The following is a 17,952-nucleotide window of genomic DNA, read 5'->3' as shown; positions in this document are numbered from 1 at the left end:
TGCACATGCTCTTGCAAGAATGTGTGGTTTGCTTTTGGATGGAACATTCTGTATATATCTTTTAATTTCATATGGTCTAATGTTACGTTTAAGGGTAACGTTTCCTTAGTGATTTTTTTTGTCTAGAAGCTAGCCATTGATGTGTGGCATTAAAGTCTCCTCCTCTTGTATTCCTGTCTCTTTTGATGTGTGTTAATACCTAATTTATATGGTTGGGTGCAGATATATTTACAAATGTTATATCCTCTTGTTTGACCCTTTTATTACTATGTAATTTCCTTCTTTGTCTCTTATTACAGTCTTCTTTTTAAAGTATTTTGTCTGATACTAGGATAGGTATTCCTCCTTTCTTTTGGTTTCCATTATGCATTAGATGTCTTTCTCCATGCCTTCAGTTTTCTTCCGTGTGGGTCTTTACATCTGAAGTGAGTCTCTTCTGGGTGCCTAGGTGGCTCGTTTGGTCAAGCATCCAGCTCTTGACTTTGGCTCAGGTATGATCTCACAGTTCCTGAGTTCAAGCCCCACATTGGGCTCTGAGCTGGTGGTGCAGAGCCTCCTTGGGATTGTTTCCCCTTCTCTCTGCCCTTCCCCACGCTTGCGCTCACTCGCGCTCAGGAAAAAAAAAAAAAAAATGAAGTGAGTCTCTTCTAGACATCATATAGGTCTTGTTTTTTTATTCATTCAACTACCCTGTCTCTCCATTGCACATTTATTCCATTTACGTTAAAAATAATAGGTATGTACATATTGCTGTTTTGTTAATTGTTTTCTTGCTGTTTGTAGTTCTTGCTTGTTGCTTATCTTGCTCTCACCCTTTGTGATTTGATGGTAGGTATGCTTAGATTTTCTTTTATCTTTCTTGTATCTACTACAGGCTTACCTCATTTTATTGTGCCTGACAGTACGTTTTTCGTTGTTTTTTTTTTTTTTAATTGAATGTTTGTGGCAACCTTCCATCAAGCAAGTCTTTTGGCACCATTTTTCCAACTATATTTTTTCACTTTTGTCTCTGTCACAATTTGGTTATTTTTATAATATTTCAGACTTTATTATATTCTTTTTTGGAACACAGTGTTATTTGGGGTGTATAATAGTAATTTGACAGTTACATACATTAGGAATGCTCACTGCAATAAGTGTAGGTACCATCTGCCACCAAAGTTACTACAATATAATTGACTGTTTCCCTGTGGTGGACTTTTTGTCTTTATGGCTTATTTATAACTTCAAGTCTGTACCACTTAATCCCCTATTTTGTCCATACTCCCCCCCCCCACTGTCCTTTCTAGCAACCACCAATTTTTTTCTTGGTTCATTTGTTTTGAAGTGAAATCATATGGGATTTGTTTTTCTCGGACTTACTTCACTTAGCTTAATACTCTCTAGGTATATCCATGTTGCAAATGGCAAGATTTCATTCTTTTTTATGGTTACTGTTGCGTTGTGTGTGTGTATACATCTTTCTCTCTTCATCTGTTAGTGGACACTTAGGTTGCATCCCTGTATTGGCTATTGTAAATAACACTGTATTAAATAACAATGCATATATTTAGTTGAATTTGCGTTTTTGTTTTTTGGGGGGTAAATACCCGGTAATAGAATTACTGGGTCATGTAGTATGTCTATCTTAAGTTTTTTAAGGAATGTTCATACTGTTTTCTGTAGTGGATGCACCAGTTTACATCCCCACTAATAATGCATGAGAGTTCCCTTTTCTCCACATCCTTGCCAACACTTGTCTTTTTGATACTGGGCATTCTGACATTGTGAGGTGAAAACCTCATTTTAATTTTGATTTGCATTTCCCTAATGATTAGTGGTGGGGACCATGTTTTTCATGTCTTTTTCTCTTTGGAAAAATACATATTCAGGTTCTCTGCCCTTTTTTAATCAATTTTTTTGTTGTTGAGTGGTAGCAGTTCTTTATTTTAGATATCCCTTCCCATTTTAGATTTCCTTGTTGTTTTATTGATGGTTTCCTCTGCTGTGCAAAAGCTTTTTAGTGTGCTATTCTCCCAGTTTATTGTTCTTGGGGTTTTGTTTTTTGAGTCTAATGGTTTTAGCTCTCACATTTACTTAGGTATTTAACCCATTTTGAGTTTATTTTTGTGATAAGAAAGTAGTTCCATTTCATTTGTATGTAGCTGTCCATTTTTCCCAGCACCATTTATTGAAGAGACCTTCTTTATTGCACAGTCTTGCCTCCTTTTTTGTACATTATTAATCACATAAGCATGGGGCTCTCTCTTCTGTTGATTTATATGTCCATGTTTCTTCCTGTATCATCACTATAGCTTTGTAGTATATATTAAAATCTGGGATTGTGATACCTCCAGCTCTGTCTGTTCTTGTTTCACAAGGTTGCTTTGGTTATGTAGGGTGCATTTGGTTTCAATGCAAATTTTAGGATAATTTAATTTTGTGAAAAATGCTATTGATATTTTGATACGGATTGTGTTTGCTTGTTTTGTGCTCCCTTGTACTCTTCAGAGTACAGGTCTTTCACCTCCTTGGTTAAATTTCTTCATAGATATTTTATTCTTTTTGATGCAATTGTAAATGAGTTTTCTTAATTTCTCTTTCTGCTTTGTTTAGTAGTATATAAAAACAGAATAGATTTCTGTGCATTTGTTTGGTACCCTGCAACTTTACTGAATTCATTAGTTCTAATTTTTTGGTGTTTTTAGGTTTTCTGTATGTAGTGTCATGTCATCTGCAATAGTGACAGTTTTACTTCTTCCTTATCAGTTTGGATGCCTTTGATTTCTTTTTCCTGTCTGACTGACTGCTGCAGCTAGGACTACCAATATATGGTGAATAAAAATAGCATGAGTGGGCATCCTTGTCTTATTCCTAATCTCAGAAGAAAAGCTTTCAACTTTTCCCTATGGAGTAATAGGGTAGGTGTGGGTATATCTGAAATGGCCTTGATTACATTGAAGCATGTTCCCTCTAAACCCACTTCACTGGTAATTTTTATCATGAACAGATGTATTTGGTCGAATGTTTTTTCTGTGTGATTTTTATCATTTATTTTGTTAATGGTGGTGTATCATATTGATTGATTTGTGGATACTGAACCACACTTGTATCTCTAAAATCTGACTTGATCATGGTGAATGATCCTTTTAGTATATTGTTGAATTCCATTTACTGTTTTATGGAAGATTTTTGCTTCTCTGCTCATCAGATACTGGCCTTAATTTTCATAATCATTATATTTTAACTGCTGCAATCTTACAGTAAAACTTTAATCGGTGAAGAGTTGCTGCTTATGGATGAGCAAAGAAAGTCGTTAATTTTAGATGGAATCTTCTCTTGGTAAAGATGCTGTGAAGATTCAGCAGTGGCAACAAAGGGTTTAGAATATTACATAAACTTAGTTAAAAAGCAGCAGCAGGCTTTGAGAGAATTGACTATTGAAATAGAACTCTCGAACAGCATCACAACAGAGAAACCTGAATGGAAGACTTAGCCACAACCAGTCCAAACTTCAGCAGCCACCACCCTGATCAGCCAGCTGCCATCAACTTGGAGGCAAGACCTTCCACCAGCGGAAAAGATTACAACTAACTGAAAGCTGAGATGATGGCTAGCATTTTTAGAAATATAGTATTTTTAAATTAAGGTATGTACTTTGTTTTTAGAAGTGCTTCACACACCTAATAGACTATAATACAGTATAAACATAACTTTTGTATGTACTAGGAAACCCGAAACTTCATTTAAGTTGCTTTATTGCAGATCTCTGTAACCTAACCTGCAGTAGATCAGAGGTATGCCTATGTAGCTGTTTGGTTTGTGGTTACTATGAGCCTTACATAGAACAAACTACCAATTTAAAGTAGACTTTCATGAATAGGACAGTTTTACTTTGAAGGCATTCTAAAGCTCTGCCTTTTTACTCTTACCCATCCTACCACCATGGTTTAGGTTTTACTTCCTCTTACTTTTGTGTATCCCTTAATTATTATAGTTATTTTTACTAGTTTTGTCTTAACCTTCATACCATTACTTTTATTCTAATGTTTATCTTTACCAGTAAAATGTTCACTCTCCCTGTTTTCTTGTTACTAATCCACACCTTTCTAACTTAAAGAGCTCCCTTTAGCATTTCTTAGGAGGCCAGTTAATGGTGACAGATTCCTTTAGTTCTGAAAGATAACTTTGCAAGAGTGTATATTCTTTCTTGATTGGAAGTCTTTTTCTTTCAGCACTTGCACTCTCTCATGCCACTCCTTTCTGGCCTGCAAAGTCCTGCTGTAAAATCTGCTAATTATTGTATGGGGGTTCTTTTGTATATAAGAAGTTCCTCTCTTGGCTGCTTTTATCCTGGTCTTTAACTTTTGACAATTAGTGTTTTGGTGTGGGTCTCTTTTGGTTCATTTTATTTGGAATTCTCTCTGGGCTTCCTGCTTCTGGATGTTGGGTTCCTCTTCTAGGTTTTCAGCCCCTTTCTGTCTCTTCTGGGATCCCTGTCATGTGAATGTTAGTTGATGTTTTCCTCTAAGTCTCTTAAGCTTCCCCCTCCTCTCCCCCCTCCCCCGCCCCTGCGCTGTGGGTGAATTCTAATACCCTGTCTTTAAGATCAGTGATCCTTTCTTCTGCTTCATCTTGTCTGCTGGAAAACCCCTCTAATTTTTCAGTTCTGTTATTGTATCCTTTAGCTTTGTGATTTCTATTTGGTACTTTTTTTTTTTTTTCCAACTTCTGTGTTCATCCATTCTTCCAATTTTGGTGAGCATCTTCATGGCCATAGTTTGAGCTCTTTATCAAGTAGATTATTTATCTCCATTTCACTGAGGTATTTTTCCAAGGTTTTATCTTAATTCTTTCATTTGGAACATATTCCTGTTTCTTTTTTTTTTTCCTCTTTGTTGGTTTCTGTGCTTTAGATGAAACAGCCACCTCTCCCAATGTTGAAGATAAACCTTTTCATTCAACCTTGCCCTATCATTTGTTTCTCAAACTTGTGGTTGTCCAAGCAGACTATTTTTAAGAGCTCCTGGTAGCTGAGGGTGTGCCAAGACCTGTCAGTGTACCAAAGGGGAATCTCTCGCCACCTAAATTCAGGATGATTGAAAGCTGCTGCCTGAGGGTCTGGTTTCCAAACTTTCTGTGAGACTGCAAACATAAGCTGTTTTCTGGAATATACCAGCAAGCTGTAATTACGAGCACAAAGATGGCACTGCCCTCATCCACATTGCCTGAGAGTATCTCCATAGGCCTCTAGATGAGTGCCAAATCTGAAGCCTGCTCTTAGGCTGAAGCTTCAGGATAAATATGCTTCTTCTACAAAAAGAGGATGTGAGTTTCAGTCCACTGTGCAGTTGCATCTGTTTCAGGAGGCTCCCCACCCCCACCGAGCAAGCCACAAACACCAGGGTGTGAGAACTCCCCTCCTAGAGATGTTGGTGCTCTGGAACAGGCAGAGTGAGAGCACCTGCCCTCTGAGGCCTCTGATGACTAATCCTTAGATGTGTGTTTTAATTAGAAGCCTGCCCCTCCGGCTGTAGCCATGATGATAAACTAAGACCTCTTTCACTGGAAGAATAAGCTCTTGGATCTGCTGTCTCTTGCTGTGCCCTGGAGGTAGCTGCTTCTCCATTGATTACTGTCCTGTGGGACCCATCAGCCTTGCCCTGTTGGCCACCAGAGCCATACAATGTACAGGTGTCCCCTGCAGCAGCTGCAAAAACTGGGGTGCTGGACAAAGGTACAAACTCCATTTGGGGATATGCCATCAAGCTGGGGAAAGCAGGGGGAGAGTGCAAAGAGGCTTCTCAGCCACAGACTCCTAGATACATGCCAGACCAGAAGCTTTCTCCTGAGGCCAGAGCTCCTGGACAAAAAGTCCTGTTTCAGTCCACTATCTGTGCGGTACACTGTAGGTGGTAGTTAGCCAAGAACCATCTCCCAGTTGTCCCAGTCCCATGGGACCTAGAAATATAAGACCCTCTGGCTCCAGAGCCAGTCAAAGGGCATCTCTGGGCAGCAACTTTAAAATGTAAGTGTAAAGGCTCCCTTCCAGGAGATACTGGCACTTTGGAGCTCAGCAGAGGAGGAATGCGAAGATGGCACCCACCAGCCTCCATCCCAGAGAACAGTCCAGCATGTGCCTCCACATGATGCATTAAAGCTAGCAAGTGAATGTTTCACGTGAAGTCTGCTTTTCAAAGTGCTGCTTGTGCACTGGATCCTGTGGCAAGTGAGTCCATTTAAGCCCTTCAAGAGCCATGCCTCAGTTCTCCACGGCCCTTTGGGTCTCTTGAATGTGAGCACACCATTAGTTTCCATAGCCAGATGTTTTGGAGGCTCATCTCAGGCATACGTCTGAAAAGCTGGTGAGTCCTATTTGAAGTATGAGCCCTTCATTCCCCAAGGAGAGGTTCTGGGTTTATAAATTCCCTCCCAATTGTGGGTTGTGTGCCTTGGGCCAGGTTTATGGCAGAATTAGTTCTCAGACTCTCCTACCATCTTCAGTCAGGCCTTTTTCTTGTTTGATAATGAAGGGGTTGCTCAGCTAGTCTTCAGGTCTCTGTTGGAGGAAATGTGGTTCACACATAGTTGTAGCTTAAGGGTGTCCATGGGATGGAGAGAGTTCAGGGTCTTCCTGCATTGCTCTTGTACTGCCTGGGCTTTAGAATATAGTCTTAATATTCAGGTAATAGTTCTAGACATATTTTCAAAATACAGTGCAGTCTTTTTAGAAGACAGTGTGGCAGTTAAATTTAAAATGTGTTAAATCCACATACTCATTAGATATTAGGACATGTTCAAATAGGACACGGGGGACATCCTACAGTATTTATCCCAATAGTAAATAAAAACTCAACAAGGACTTTAAAAATTACACATATAAGCCATACAGTGGAACACTACATGCCGGATATATACCGACATGGGAGGATCTTGCAGATAAATTGTTATGAAGAAAGAACAAGCTGAAAAATAATGTGTAGGCCCATTTATATAAATACAGTTGGATGAATATATATACGTATACACACACATACATTGCACACATGTGTATATAAAACATTTTCTTTAGAGACTAGCAAATGGCTGGGTATGGGTTATAGAAGGGAATGCTGAAGGATCACTGTCCCTTTTTATTCTACAAGGCTGCTTCATTTTGACAAAATAGAGACATTTTGCTTATAAAATACAAATACAGGCAGGAGAGGATTAACATGTAGCTTTGCTTTTTGCTTTTAATTCGACATGTAAATACTTAACTGATGGCTGCTATTATTTATATGAATTATCATTTTCTGAAAATAGCCACTTACTGAATGTATCCCTCTCTGAGCTCAATCTTCCACATGCCTGAAATATATAAACCTATGGGGTGAAAGCAGTTATCTCCTTTAACAGCTAAGGAAAATGAGCTTTAGAGAAGTATTTTGCCCAGGTTACTTAGTACGAGCCAGAGCAGGGCTCTAAAAAAGCCTGTGCTTCTAATTAAATATTAATACTAGTCACTAATATTTATAAGAAAGCTAACATATAGAACTATCTGTGGCATAGGTTATCTGATGATAAACAGCCTTGTAAATTTTCACCAAGGAACCACAGTTTAAGAGGTATCTTAAGAAACTGGAGTCTGCCCATGCACACAGCCAAGATACTCAAAGAAAACTTGACATAGAAATACAGAGGCAAAAAGGATATTTCTTCAGAACATGGCAGCCATCTTTAAAAACCTAAAATGTTACATGGAAATAGATCTAGATTTATTCTATTTGATTTTGGAGAGTAGATAGGATTAGAAGGAGAAAATTACAGGGGAAAAGACCTTATGAAGAAAAAATTCTATTAAAGTAGACCTCTCTTAAAATGGGATGGACTTCCTCATGAGGTGGTAAGCTTCCTACAATTGGAAGATTCAGAGACTAGACAAGCTACTTACCTCAGATCCTATAGAAAAAATTAATGTAGAAATTTGAACTACACAAGCTCTAAGATACTAATAGCCTTTATATTTACAGGTTATTTTTCAACTATCATTTACATCTGTAGCAAAGCAGTAAACAACATGAAATTAATTTTTCTGATACTACAAGTTACACTGTTCTAATGCATAATCTTACCCATATTCTCAGCATGCATATTCACCTTCCGTTCATCTGATGGCAACAGTTTAAAGCAGACTTTGGATATGCTGGTTTTGGTCACACTGGAGTATTTAATATCCTTTAGTGGAACACATGTTGCTTCCTTACCTATAGAACCGCCTCCCTGGTAAACCAAGAGGATCGATGAATGCTCTCTCCAGGAGCATCAATTGGTCATTCATGATTCTCACTGCAATAGGACTTTGAAAATAAGAAATAGGTAACTGTAACTCTTTCATGGAACTATAGTTTAAAATAATATAGCATAAGGCATGGAAAAATAAACTTCTAAAATAGGTTTTTAAGAAAATACGTATTAACAGTAATGCTTTATATGTAAGCTACATATAACAAGAGGGTCATCTTCCTAATATTCAGAGTAAGAGAGACCTACTGCAGATGGCTTCTTTTGTTTTTCAAGACCACAGAAAGAACTAAAAGTTATAATTCTCTCTAGGAGGACAGCCAGGCCTCCTGCAAAGGCCGACTGGGTGTACTATCAGTTGTTGATAAGCCATTCAGTTCCACTGTGGAAGAAAGTTGCAGAATAAAGGCTGAACAACAACAAATGAAGGAAGGTCGCAGCAGTCTGCAGGAAGAGTGCCAGTCTGCAGGAAGTTGCCCATCATGGGCTGGGAATCCCCTTTCACACTTGGCATCTGCCAACTCTTCCTGGGGTGCTACACAAATTCTCTGGGCTTTCCTACAATCCAAAGGAGAGAGAAGCCCCTCAGAATGAAGGATAATCTTTCTGCCAATATGGGTAGTGGGAGAGCTTACTCTAATTGGATCTGAAAAAGTAAATGTGACAGGACAGTTTATGCTTGTTAAATAATGCTTTGAATAGAACTTTTCAAATTATATTTCAATCTAAAAGTGGCAAAAATTCTATCAGTAAAAGAATTCCTACACTGGTCATAGAAGTATTGGGACATTAGTAAAATATACTACAAGTGCATTTACCCACGGAATGATGACTTACACTCAAAATTCTTATGCAGACTCCTAAAGGCATGAGGCTGGCCCTTGTCTTGGGAGGGGTTTTTAGTCTACCAGATAGAGCACTGCTTCTCAAACTTCAATGTGAATACTGACCATCCTGGGAGTTTGTTAAAGTGCAGAATTCTACGTGTGATGACAAGCTCCTAAGTGATGCTGATGGTGTAGTTACAGACCTTAATTTGGGTAGCAGTGACTTAGAGCTGCCTGCCTAGGTAAGTGTACACGATTCACTCTAGTAACTAGATTACTTTTCAAAATAGGAAACTTTACATTTGAAACTTACTTGTTAAGATCAACTTCTGTGAGTCTTCTATGAAAATCTGAAGCAGCATCTGAGAAGTTTTTCACAGCAGAAAATAAAGAATCTTTTAAAAATAGAAAAGTGGAAGGTATATTAGTAAATGCTTCTTATTTCAGATGTTTACTTCCCTGCCCTCCACATTCCAGGCTGACAAGACTGAATAGATATTAAAACTGTTTTTCTACTGAGCCTTTTTGTAGATCCATGAAGATCAGAAAATATTGTAACAAAGAGACAATGGATAAAACAAAATTTCTAAATTGGTTCTTCATGAAGGAACTTTCAAGAGTCTAGGACATAATTATTTTAAATCCTAATTTACCATTCATGTAGATACTCATTCAATGTATATTAATACAACTTCTATATGCTAGATACTGGATACAGCTATAAATTGAGCTGTGTTCCTGCAATAATTAGAGAATAAATCAATGTGAACCAACCCCTCTTTTTAAGCAGTGCATTTAAGATCTTGTTTAAATGCAACCTGTGACAAGCTGGTGTATGTGGACTCAAACAGGATCAGGTCTGGTCTAGTCAAGCTTTTCTTTAGTTAACATAGATTCTAAGAAGTGAGAAGATTCTCAACATATTTTTTTATTACAACAACCTATATCATTTTCCATCTTTTCTAAACTGAACATTAGCATAAATCATTGATTTCCTTCATTAATCCTGTGATACAGGGAATACAATATTCATTTGGCAGAGAAAGCACTTACTGCTCCACAGGATTTCTGTTAGGTCACACAGCTAGTAAATAGTTACTTTCAATATAAAAGACAAGGTCTTTTTTAGCCCTAGATATCCTTTAAGCTCTAATTACTGTTGCTATTCTTAAAGCCAAGTACAAAATAATCTAATAATAGATATTTTTGAAGCCAAAGAGTGTTGAGGAAAGAATTTTAAATTTCCAATGAACCACAATAGTCAAATTGGATAAGAAATAAAACGTGTGCCTGGTATTTAGTAACAGGTGAATAACTTTGGCAAAAGCAATTTCAGTAGAGTGTTAGGAAGATAGGACAGTACTAGATTGGTAGAAGGAAGTAGAGAACTGCAGACCATGTAAATTACATATCCATCCTATCCATCATTCATTCATTAAAACATGTTAGGGACTGCTTTTTGCCTGGCACTAAATGAAGAATTTTGATTGGGAAGGGAGTAGGGTACATTAGGTAGAAGAAATGTTTATAAGAAAGTTACAAGATGGTTTAACGTGGATGGAATATTGCCACTGAGGTGGAGAGGGTGAAAATATGGGGGGAAAGGGGCATTAATAGAGTAGGTTAAGTCACTTTGTGTGAAGAGTGGCCTTCACCTGTAACTGTGTGCTTTCTCTCTCGGTTGGATCCTGACTTAAAGTGATAAAAGGTAATTCACCAAAAGAAAATCGGGGCATCTAGGAAAAGAAGAGGATGCTGGTGAGCCACAGAACTGTGAATGTCTATCTCGCTGTCGGCTCTGCTTATTCCGATTTCATTTGCCTCGTTAAAGAGACTCTCCAATCACTGATGTAAATACAGTTTCCTAGATTTTCTTTGTATCACTTTATCTAGATCATAGTACCTGCTGCTCATGACTTTGAAGATTACTAATTCGTATGCAATATTCCAAAGCCATTGCTGACTTCTCTCTACTTACTCTGTGTCCCTACAGTACTCTCTGTAGCGTCCTATAACAGCTTGTCCCTGGCACTTTTGTCTTTGCCCTCACGTGAGAGCCTGTGCTCTTTGAGGACAATGATTATTTTTTAAACATTCTTGTATCTCCCAGGAAATAACACAGTAGACAGTAGACACTGAGTACATACTTGATAATTTTGGTATGTACTAAGAATATCTACTCCCAGATTAAAAGAAAATGGTTATAGTAAAACAGTACTAGTAGGTAACGTTTATGAGACTCACCACTGTGTCTATATATCCAACCAACTGAATGTCCCACAGCAGTCTTGGAAACGTTATATTCTTTACCATTTCACTCAGAGGAAAATTGACAAAGGTCATGTAACTTTTCCAACATCACACAATGACTAAATATTAGAATCGGGATTTGAACCAGGTAACTGCTTCTAGACCCAATGCTCAGTCCTTTGTACCATACTATATTTCATCCCTGCTTTGTTGGAGATAGCATAGTACATAACAATAACCACAAAATGGCAATGTGAATATAAAATGAATATAAAATACACAAAGTGAAACAATGCTTAAACCAGGTAAAAAAAATCTCGAGGTAAACAAAAATATACAATAATTATATATGTAGTGGAATTGGTTTTCTCTATTTTCCCATCTTTGTGCAGTATTGTATTTTTATAGTATTGTTCTTTTAACAGCAAAAATATTTCTAAAGGCAGCAATATAGGGAAAATATTAACCAACCCAATGTTCATAGCACTAACTTAGCAAAACAAATTCATCCTACAAATACCAGGTTAAATGACATTCTTTAAAGGTGTTTCAAGTTTTTTCCTAGAAATCAAACTTAAGTAACGCAAGGATGTATTCTAGGATGAAAGAGTGTGCAGTGATGACAGTCGGAGATGATATCTGAAAGCTCTAACTCAGATTATAAAATATACCCAGCCATTCTTACCAAATGATACTCCATGGTTTCTCAATCGTTGGTCATGTTTCTTAGATAAATTGTAGATGCTTGTTGCATAGTTTTTCAAAGCTTTTGCATAGTCTTCAATATTGAAAGGAATGATTTTAGAGTCTGCAAGCTCATAAACCAGTGCCCCTCGTAACTGAGCCACTGAAAGCTGTTTTTTAAAAGTAGGGTCATAAAAATTCTCTACTAATTCAAACGTCTCATAAATTGTATGGTATACCGGGTAGCTGCTGTACTTATCTGTTTTCTGAGGAAACAAAATATGGGTAGGTACTGAATATAGACAAACATTAAATACTCCAATTATATTATTTATGTAATCTTAAAAATGCAGAAAAAAAAATACAACCATGTGGAACTCTGAGTTTTATCATGAAGCAAAAAGTTAAAATCTAACACTTTCACCAACTATTCACCCATTTAAAATTTTACTGTTATTTATCATTCACATAATCTTCATTCAAAATACTTCAAAATTGTTATTGTATTTCTGATAACTGAAATTAAGGCATACATACTCAAATTGCATATTAACACAGTTTACAATTATCAATTGATTGGAAATGAAAGGTTCTGGGCAGCTAAGATCTGTATAGAATCTACATTTAAGCACCTTCTCTGCCTTCCCAAACTGTATAACCAAATGCCATCTAACCTTTATTATGCAGTTAAGGGCTACCACTGTAAACTATTACATAGATGTATTTTATAGAAATATTTGTTTTACTCCTTAGGTCTGCCTTTCCTAAGTTTAGTTTTACCTATATGCTACTTTGCTATAAGGTGAACATTTTTACTGCGAATCCTTGTGTCAGTCTCTCTCCTGTCTAATGTCCTGCTTTTAATCTGCAATTTCTTAGAAACTAGACAACTGTGTTCAGATTGATGACAGAATATAAAAGTGAACAGGCCTTGAAAGAGTTTAATGAGTATCAGGATACAGATTTATTTTGCTTTCATCTCTGTTCTCTGATTCTGGAGAATCAGATTTACAAAAGGTATGTATTCTAGGCAAGCAAGACTGTGTATTGAAATTATGATTTGAAAATTATTAAAATCTGTGACAAATCTGGGTTTGCTGATGTAATCTTCAGTTTGGTTTATCACATAATTTATAACCTAGACAAGCAAACATGGCACATGTTGGCATATTCAAATACATATCATCAGTGTGTTTGAATGGCAATGGTGCAAACTGATCAGAAAAGTTAATCGACTTAAAAATCAGGAGGAACTTGTTTTATTCCCTACTCAGGAGCCCTGGACTCAGATGACAGGCAGGAGTGAGGATGTGAAGAGGGGCTACTGACAGTAAAGACTCGTGGCCTAGCATTCCCTGTGACCAAAACAGGTTCTTCACATGCACATTTTCCTCAGGAAAAGTGGAGGAGAATGGGATTTTCCAATAAAGCCTGAATGAGAACAGGGATGTGCACTACTTGGTTCTGCTCACCAGCTAAGCACTTGGCAGTAATCTCCCAGCTACCATTTCATTGAATAATCCTGCAAGGAAAATTCACTGAATAACCCAAATTAATTCCTAGTCCATCTACAAAGAGACATGAAGTCAGCCTCCAGCCCTGGAATTCTTCCCAGGCCACATGACCTGGTGTCCTGGTACCAAACAACTAAACAGTCTAAAATTCCTAACAAGAAGTTGGATAAAATGCTATGTATCCAAAATAATGAAATGGCTTACCCTGTTCTTAGTGTAACGGGCTCTGCCTGAAGCAATCCCAAGTCTCTGAAAGTAAGCTTCAAAATCACTTCCAGATCCCAGCTTGTTGATTCTAGATGTAGGATATAAATGTGTATACACACACACAAGGATATTATAAATGCATAAGTTAAAAAATATGAAGTTAAAGAAATAGAAAAATGAATCCTGTCCCAGGAATAGCAAGGAATTGCACAGCACATTTACAAAAATTAGAAGGTACACCACCCCAAGCTACTTTCCTGTCACATGCCGGAAATTGCTGCATTAAACCTGTAAATCTGCACTGACTACAGTCACAGTTGAACAGTGCCACCGAAGACAGCAGCCTAGTGACTGTGGTCTCTTTCACATCGTCAGTCTTTTAGAATATTTACATAGAGAGGAAAAAGAGAAAAATAAAATTTGGTCACTACCCTCAGAGAACTATAGTAAGAAAACTGCCATGATAAAGTGTATTTAGGATCACGAAGAATCTGCCTTATTTAGAAAATGAAATTACAATATATTTTTTTGCATGTAGTTAAGAAACCACTACATACATACATATGTAATATATATGCAATAACATGGGAAAATTTATGATAAAATGGTAAGCAAAAAAGAAAATTATAGGTGTATTAGAAAATACATACTTCCAATGTGTTTTTGAGATGTAGGTATTTTAAAAACCTTTTTTTTGACTCTAGTTTTTTTTTTTTTTTTAATCATGTAAAACTTTTACAATGGAAACAAACTTTCACAAGACTTATTTGGAGTATGTAATGGAGCTATTAACTGTTACCATTATCTGCTGGTTTATAGAAATAGTATTGCAGGAGAAAAAAAATTGAAGAAAACTTTTGTGAATGAGAAGTAAAAAATTAATACATTCTATATTCATTACAGGTAAAGACACAATTTGGTAGTGACTTATAATGCCCCTTAAACTTAGAAGCAAATAATCCATATTTCATCATTATCATTTGGTGTCACATTAATGCATTGAATACATATCTAAAATTTAATACAAAAATGCAAAATAATACCTGATAATGTGGCAAAATAATTTTGGCTAAACATTTGCAAAAGTAGAATTTATTATAGATTCAAAGACTTGGCTATTCTGTACCATTAGCAAATTGAAGGCTACACAGGGATTCTTTGGGATTATCTTTCTTCTACTCACATTGTTGACATAGCTGAGAATTACATTTCTGGAGAAACAACGGGCAAAGGGGAATTCACAATTGATCCTAATGGTAGAAAATATACAAGTAATTCACCTAGGAAAATCTTTATTTTCAGATGAAGGGTCCTTTTCCAACCAGCTTTCATAAAGAGACTTACTCTCAAAACCATCATCTGGGCTGGATATCTGGAAAGAAACATCAAATATTGGGAATTAGAGGCAGAAGCAACTAAATTTATGTCGATAATAAAACCATAGGTTATCAACTTCTAACTATATGGACATATATCATGTTCTTTATAGAAAAACAAGCAAATGACAAAAGAATACAACCAAATTCATGTTCATTTTTGTTGCCTGCCTATTGATAATTTTGCCATGTACGTGAGATAAAAATCTCTGGCTTATTTTGGTAAACTTTTTTAATAGAGTTGCAGATTTATAACAAATGTTATCACTTTAATTTTTAGCAGTTTAGATGTCCTTGAGTAAGTCACTGGGGGAAAACTTGGATACAAGATTTACGTAAGTAAGTTGCTTCTGTCCTAAAAGACCTTTAAAGAGAGGCCTCAGGGTGGCAGATGTGGCTGAAGCATCTAAGCCTGACAAGGGCAATGTAAATCCTGGTTTTGCAGAGCCCGAGGGGAAAGGAGGAACTGCTGTTGGAAAGTCCAATTGTATTCAAACCAAGTTGGAATCTGATGGGTTTTAAAAGCTCTGCATAACCTCACATTTCTCTTTGGGGATTTTAGGAGCTTCTATGAATACAAGAACCTTTTTTACTGCCCCCATTAAAGGTACGGCCATTAACTTACACTCTGCTCTCTCCAATCTTCGGCAGGGCCACAAGGTAGAGTGTGGACTGTGAAGGCTGAGGTCCCTGTTTTAGATCCTCATGAACACACGTATTGCCTGAATTTTGTGTTTGTAGCTCTGCTTTGTTCAGAAAAAGGCATACCCTCCTCACGCAGCTCTGAAAGCATCATAACCTATGGTGCGTTGCTTCCCCTCTTCAAACGCTAGTTTTCTCAGCTGTGGAAATGGGGATAATGGTCCCCATCTTAACATAAACATCAATTCCTCTGATATTTTCTGTGGCCTTTATACAGAGTGGGTTGTTGCCTCATCATTGCACATGAGCCCGCAGCTTAAAGGCAGTCCTGGCTCTCCACATCCTTCCTTTGCCCACCAGCATGTTGCAGCAGCAGGGACGTTCTACTCCTTTCCCGCCAACTGACTGGGTTCTACTCGACTCTGCTCCCGCCAACTTGCAATGGCTGAGAACCTGCTCCATTTCCTACATCCTGCTTAGACCGAATTCCCTGAAAAACCCTCTCCTTTTCTGGAATCACAATTTCAGTCTAGCACTACCCAGAACTGAGTCCTTCTAGCCTGTACCCACTAGAGCATACTTTCTGTCTCTGCTGTCTTGTCACAAATGCTGACCCTTGGGTATTTTCAACACCTTGTCCCAGTTCTTAAATTGGGCAGCTGCCCAGTCTCTAAGCTCTGCCCTCTCTACCACTCCCATCCTGCACTCCTGCCACCAGCATGGTTTGCCTCTGCCAACACATTCTAGAGGTTGCTGAAATGGTAATAGTCTGTTCACAGAAGTCTTTTTCTACCAGGGTTTGGTATGGCCGTGGAGAAGCATCTGCCTGTGTACAAAGGGGCATAGACCTCAACTTCTCCCTATTGGCCCTGAAATTATTAACTATCCTTGATATCAAAGGCAGGAGCCATCTCTGGAGGACAGCACAAAGCATAAATGCATGTCCTGAGCAGGATTCTCTCAGAATTTTCCTTACAGCTTGCTTTAGATGTTTTAATGGGACATTCGAATAAAAGTATCAAGAACATAAGCTACCCAATATGTTGAGAGTTGGGATGGGAATGATGAGAGCACTCCCATTTGGGAAAACTGGTTTTTAAAGGCATGTAATGGGAAAAAGGAAAGGGTAATATTAAGGGAGAGTGGAAAATAGTACCTACAGAGAAGTGACACCTACTTCACATTGTAATCTAAGTGATAACATACTTTAAAGATTTGTATTTGGTAACTAAATTCTATAATGAACCATTTAAATGAAGTACACAAAAATTAAAGATATATGTCATTTTTAGAGTAGAGTGCAAAGTACTTTTTATCAATAATATTCACAAAATTCCTGTAAGAATTATTTCCATTTTGCTATTAGACTTGCTACAGCTTAATCTATTCACTACACTGATACTGAGTGGTCTTTCTAATGAACAAATATGATAATGTATAACCTTGTTAAAGATTCTCTGTGGCCCCTGGGTTGCTCAGCCCAGCCGGTTAAGCATCTGACTTTGGCTCAGGTCATGACCTCACAGTTCATGAATTCGAGCCCCACATCAGATAGGTGCTGACAGCTTAGAGCCTGGAGCCTGCTTTGGATTCTGTGTCTCCCTCTCTCTGCCCCACGTGCATGCACGTGTGCTCTCTCACTCGCTCTCTCAAAAATAAACATTTAATAATAAATAAGATAAAACAAATAAAAGGAAGAAATGATCTTCCAGGTCTCTTAAAAAAATAAAAAAAAATTCTCTAATTTTCCCATCACCATATTTCTGACCTTGGCCTATTTGTCCTGCTCCATTTCTTACCATTTATCCACCAAAACCTTATACTTACGTCACCCTGAACCACCTACAGTTCAGGAAATATTTTCTTTCATGTCTCCACATCTTTTTTAGGTTACGGTGTTCTCTGCTGAGAATGCCTTCTCTCTTACTTTCACACCCTTCCATTTTACAACCCAAGAACTAATTATTCTGTAAACATCTTCTGATGCTTCCCCAACCACCCCAGAATTTCAGCTTCTCTATTCCATAATTCTTCTCCATTGTTTGTAGTATCCAATATTCTACTGACGTGTAATTCCTCACTTACAAGTGTGTATCCTCTCTAGATTGCGAAGTATTTGGATACAGTGGCCATGTCCTTTTATCATTGATGCTGCTGGAATTCATTTTATAGGGTTTGAACCCAAGGCTT

General features: G+C 37.5%; 1 protein-coding gene across 2 annotated transcripts in view; it reads right to left on the bottom strand.

Annotated features, from left to right (window-relative positions):
• Window positions 1-17,952, bottom strand: part of NAALAD2 (N-acetylated alpha-linked acidic dipeptidase 2) — a 72,193-nt gene that overhangs the window by 7,806 nt on the left and 46,435 nt on the right. For both annotated transcript variants that reach the window (XM_060605387.2, XM_060605388.2), the window contains 5 exons: window positions 15,025-15,116; window positions 13,742-13,832; window positions 12,025-12,289; window positions 9,403-9,484; window positions 8,226-8,318 (listed from right to left, as the gene is read on the bottom strand). In XM_060605387.2, the coding sequence (XP_060461370.1) occupies window positions 8,226-8,318; window positions 9,403-9,484; window positions 12,025-12,289; window positions 13,742-13,832; window positions 15,025-15,116 (623 nt within the window). The remainder of the gene's footprint in view (window positions 1-8,225; window positions 8,319-9,402; window positions 9,485-12,024; window positions 12,290-13,741; window positions 13,833-15,024; window positions 15,117-17,952) is intronic.

This window comes from Panthera onca, chromosome D1 (genome assembly GCF_046562875.1).
Source record: "Panthera onca isolate mPanOnc1 chromosome D1, mPanOnc1 haplotype 2, whole genome shotgun sequence".
NCBI lineage: Eukaryota > Metazoa > Chordata > Mammalia > Carnivora > Felidae > Panthera > Panthera onca.
Note: the sequence above shows the minus strand (reverse complement) of the source record. Positions and strands in the feature narration are given on the sequence as shown.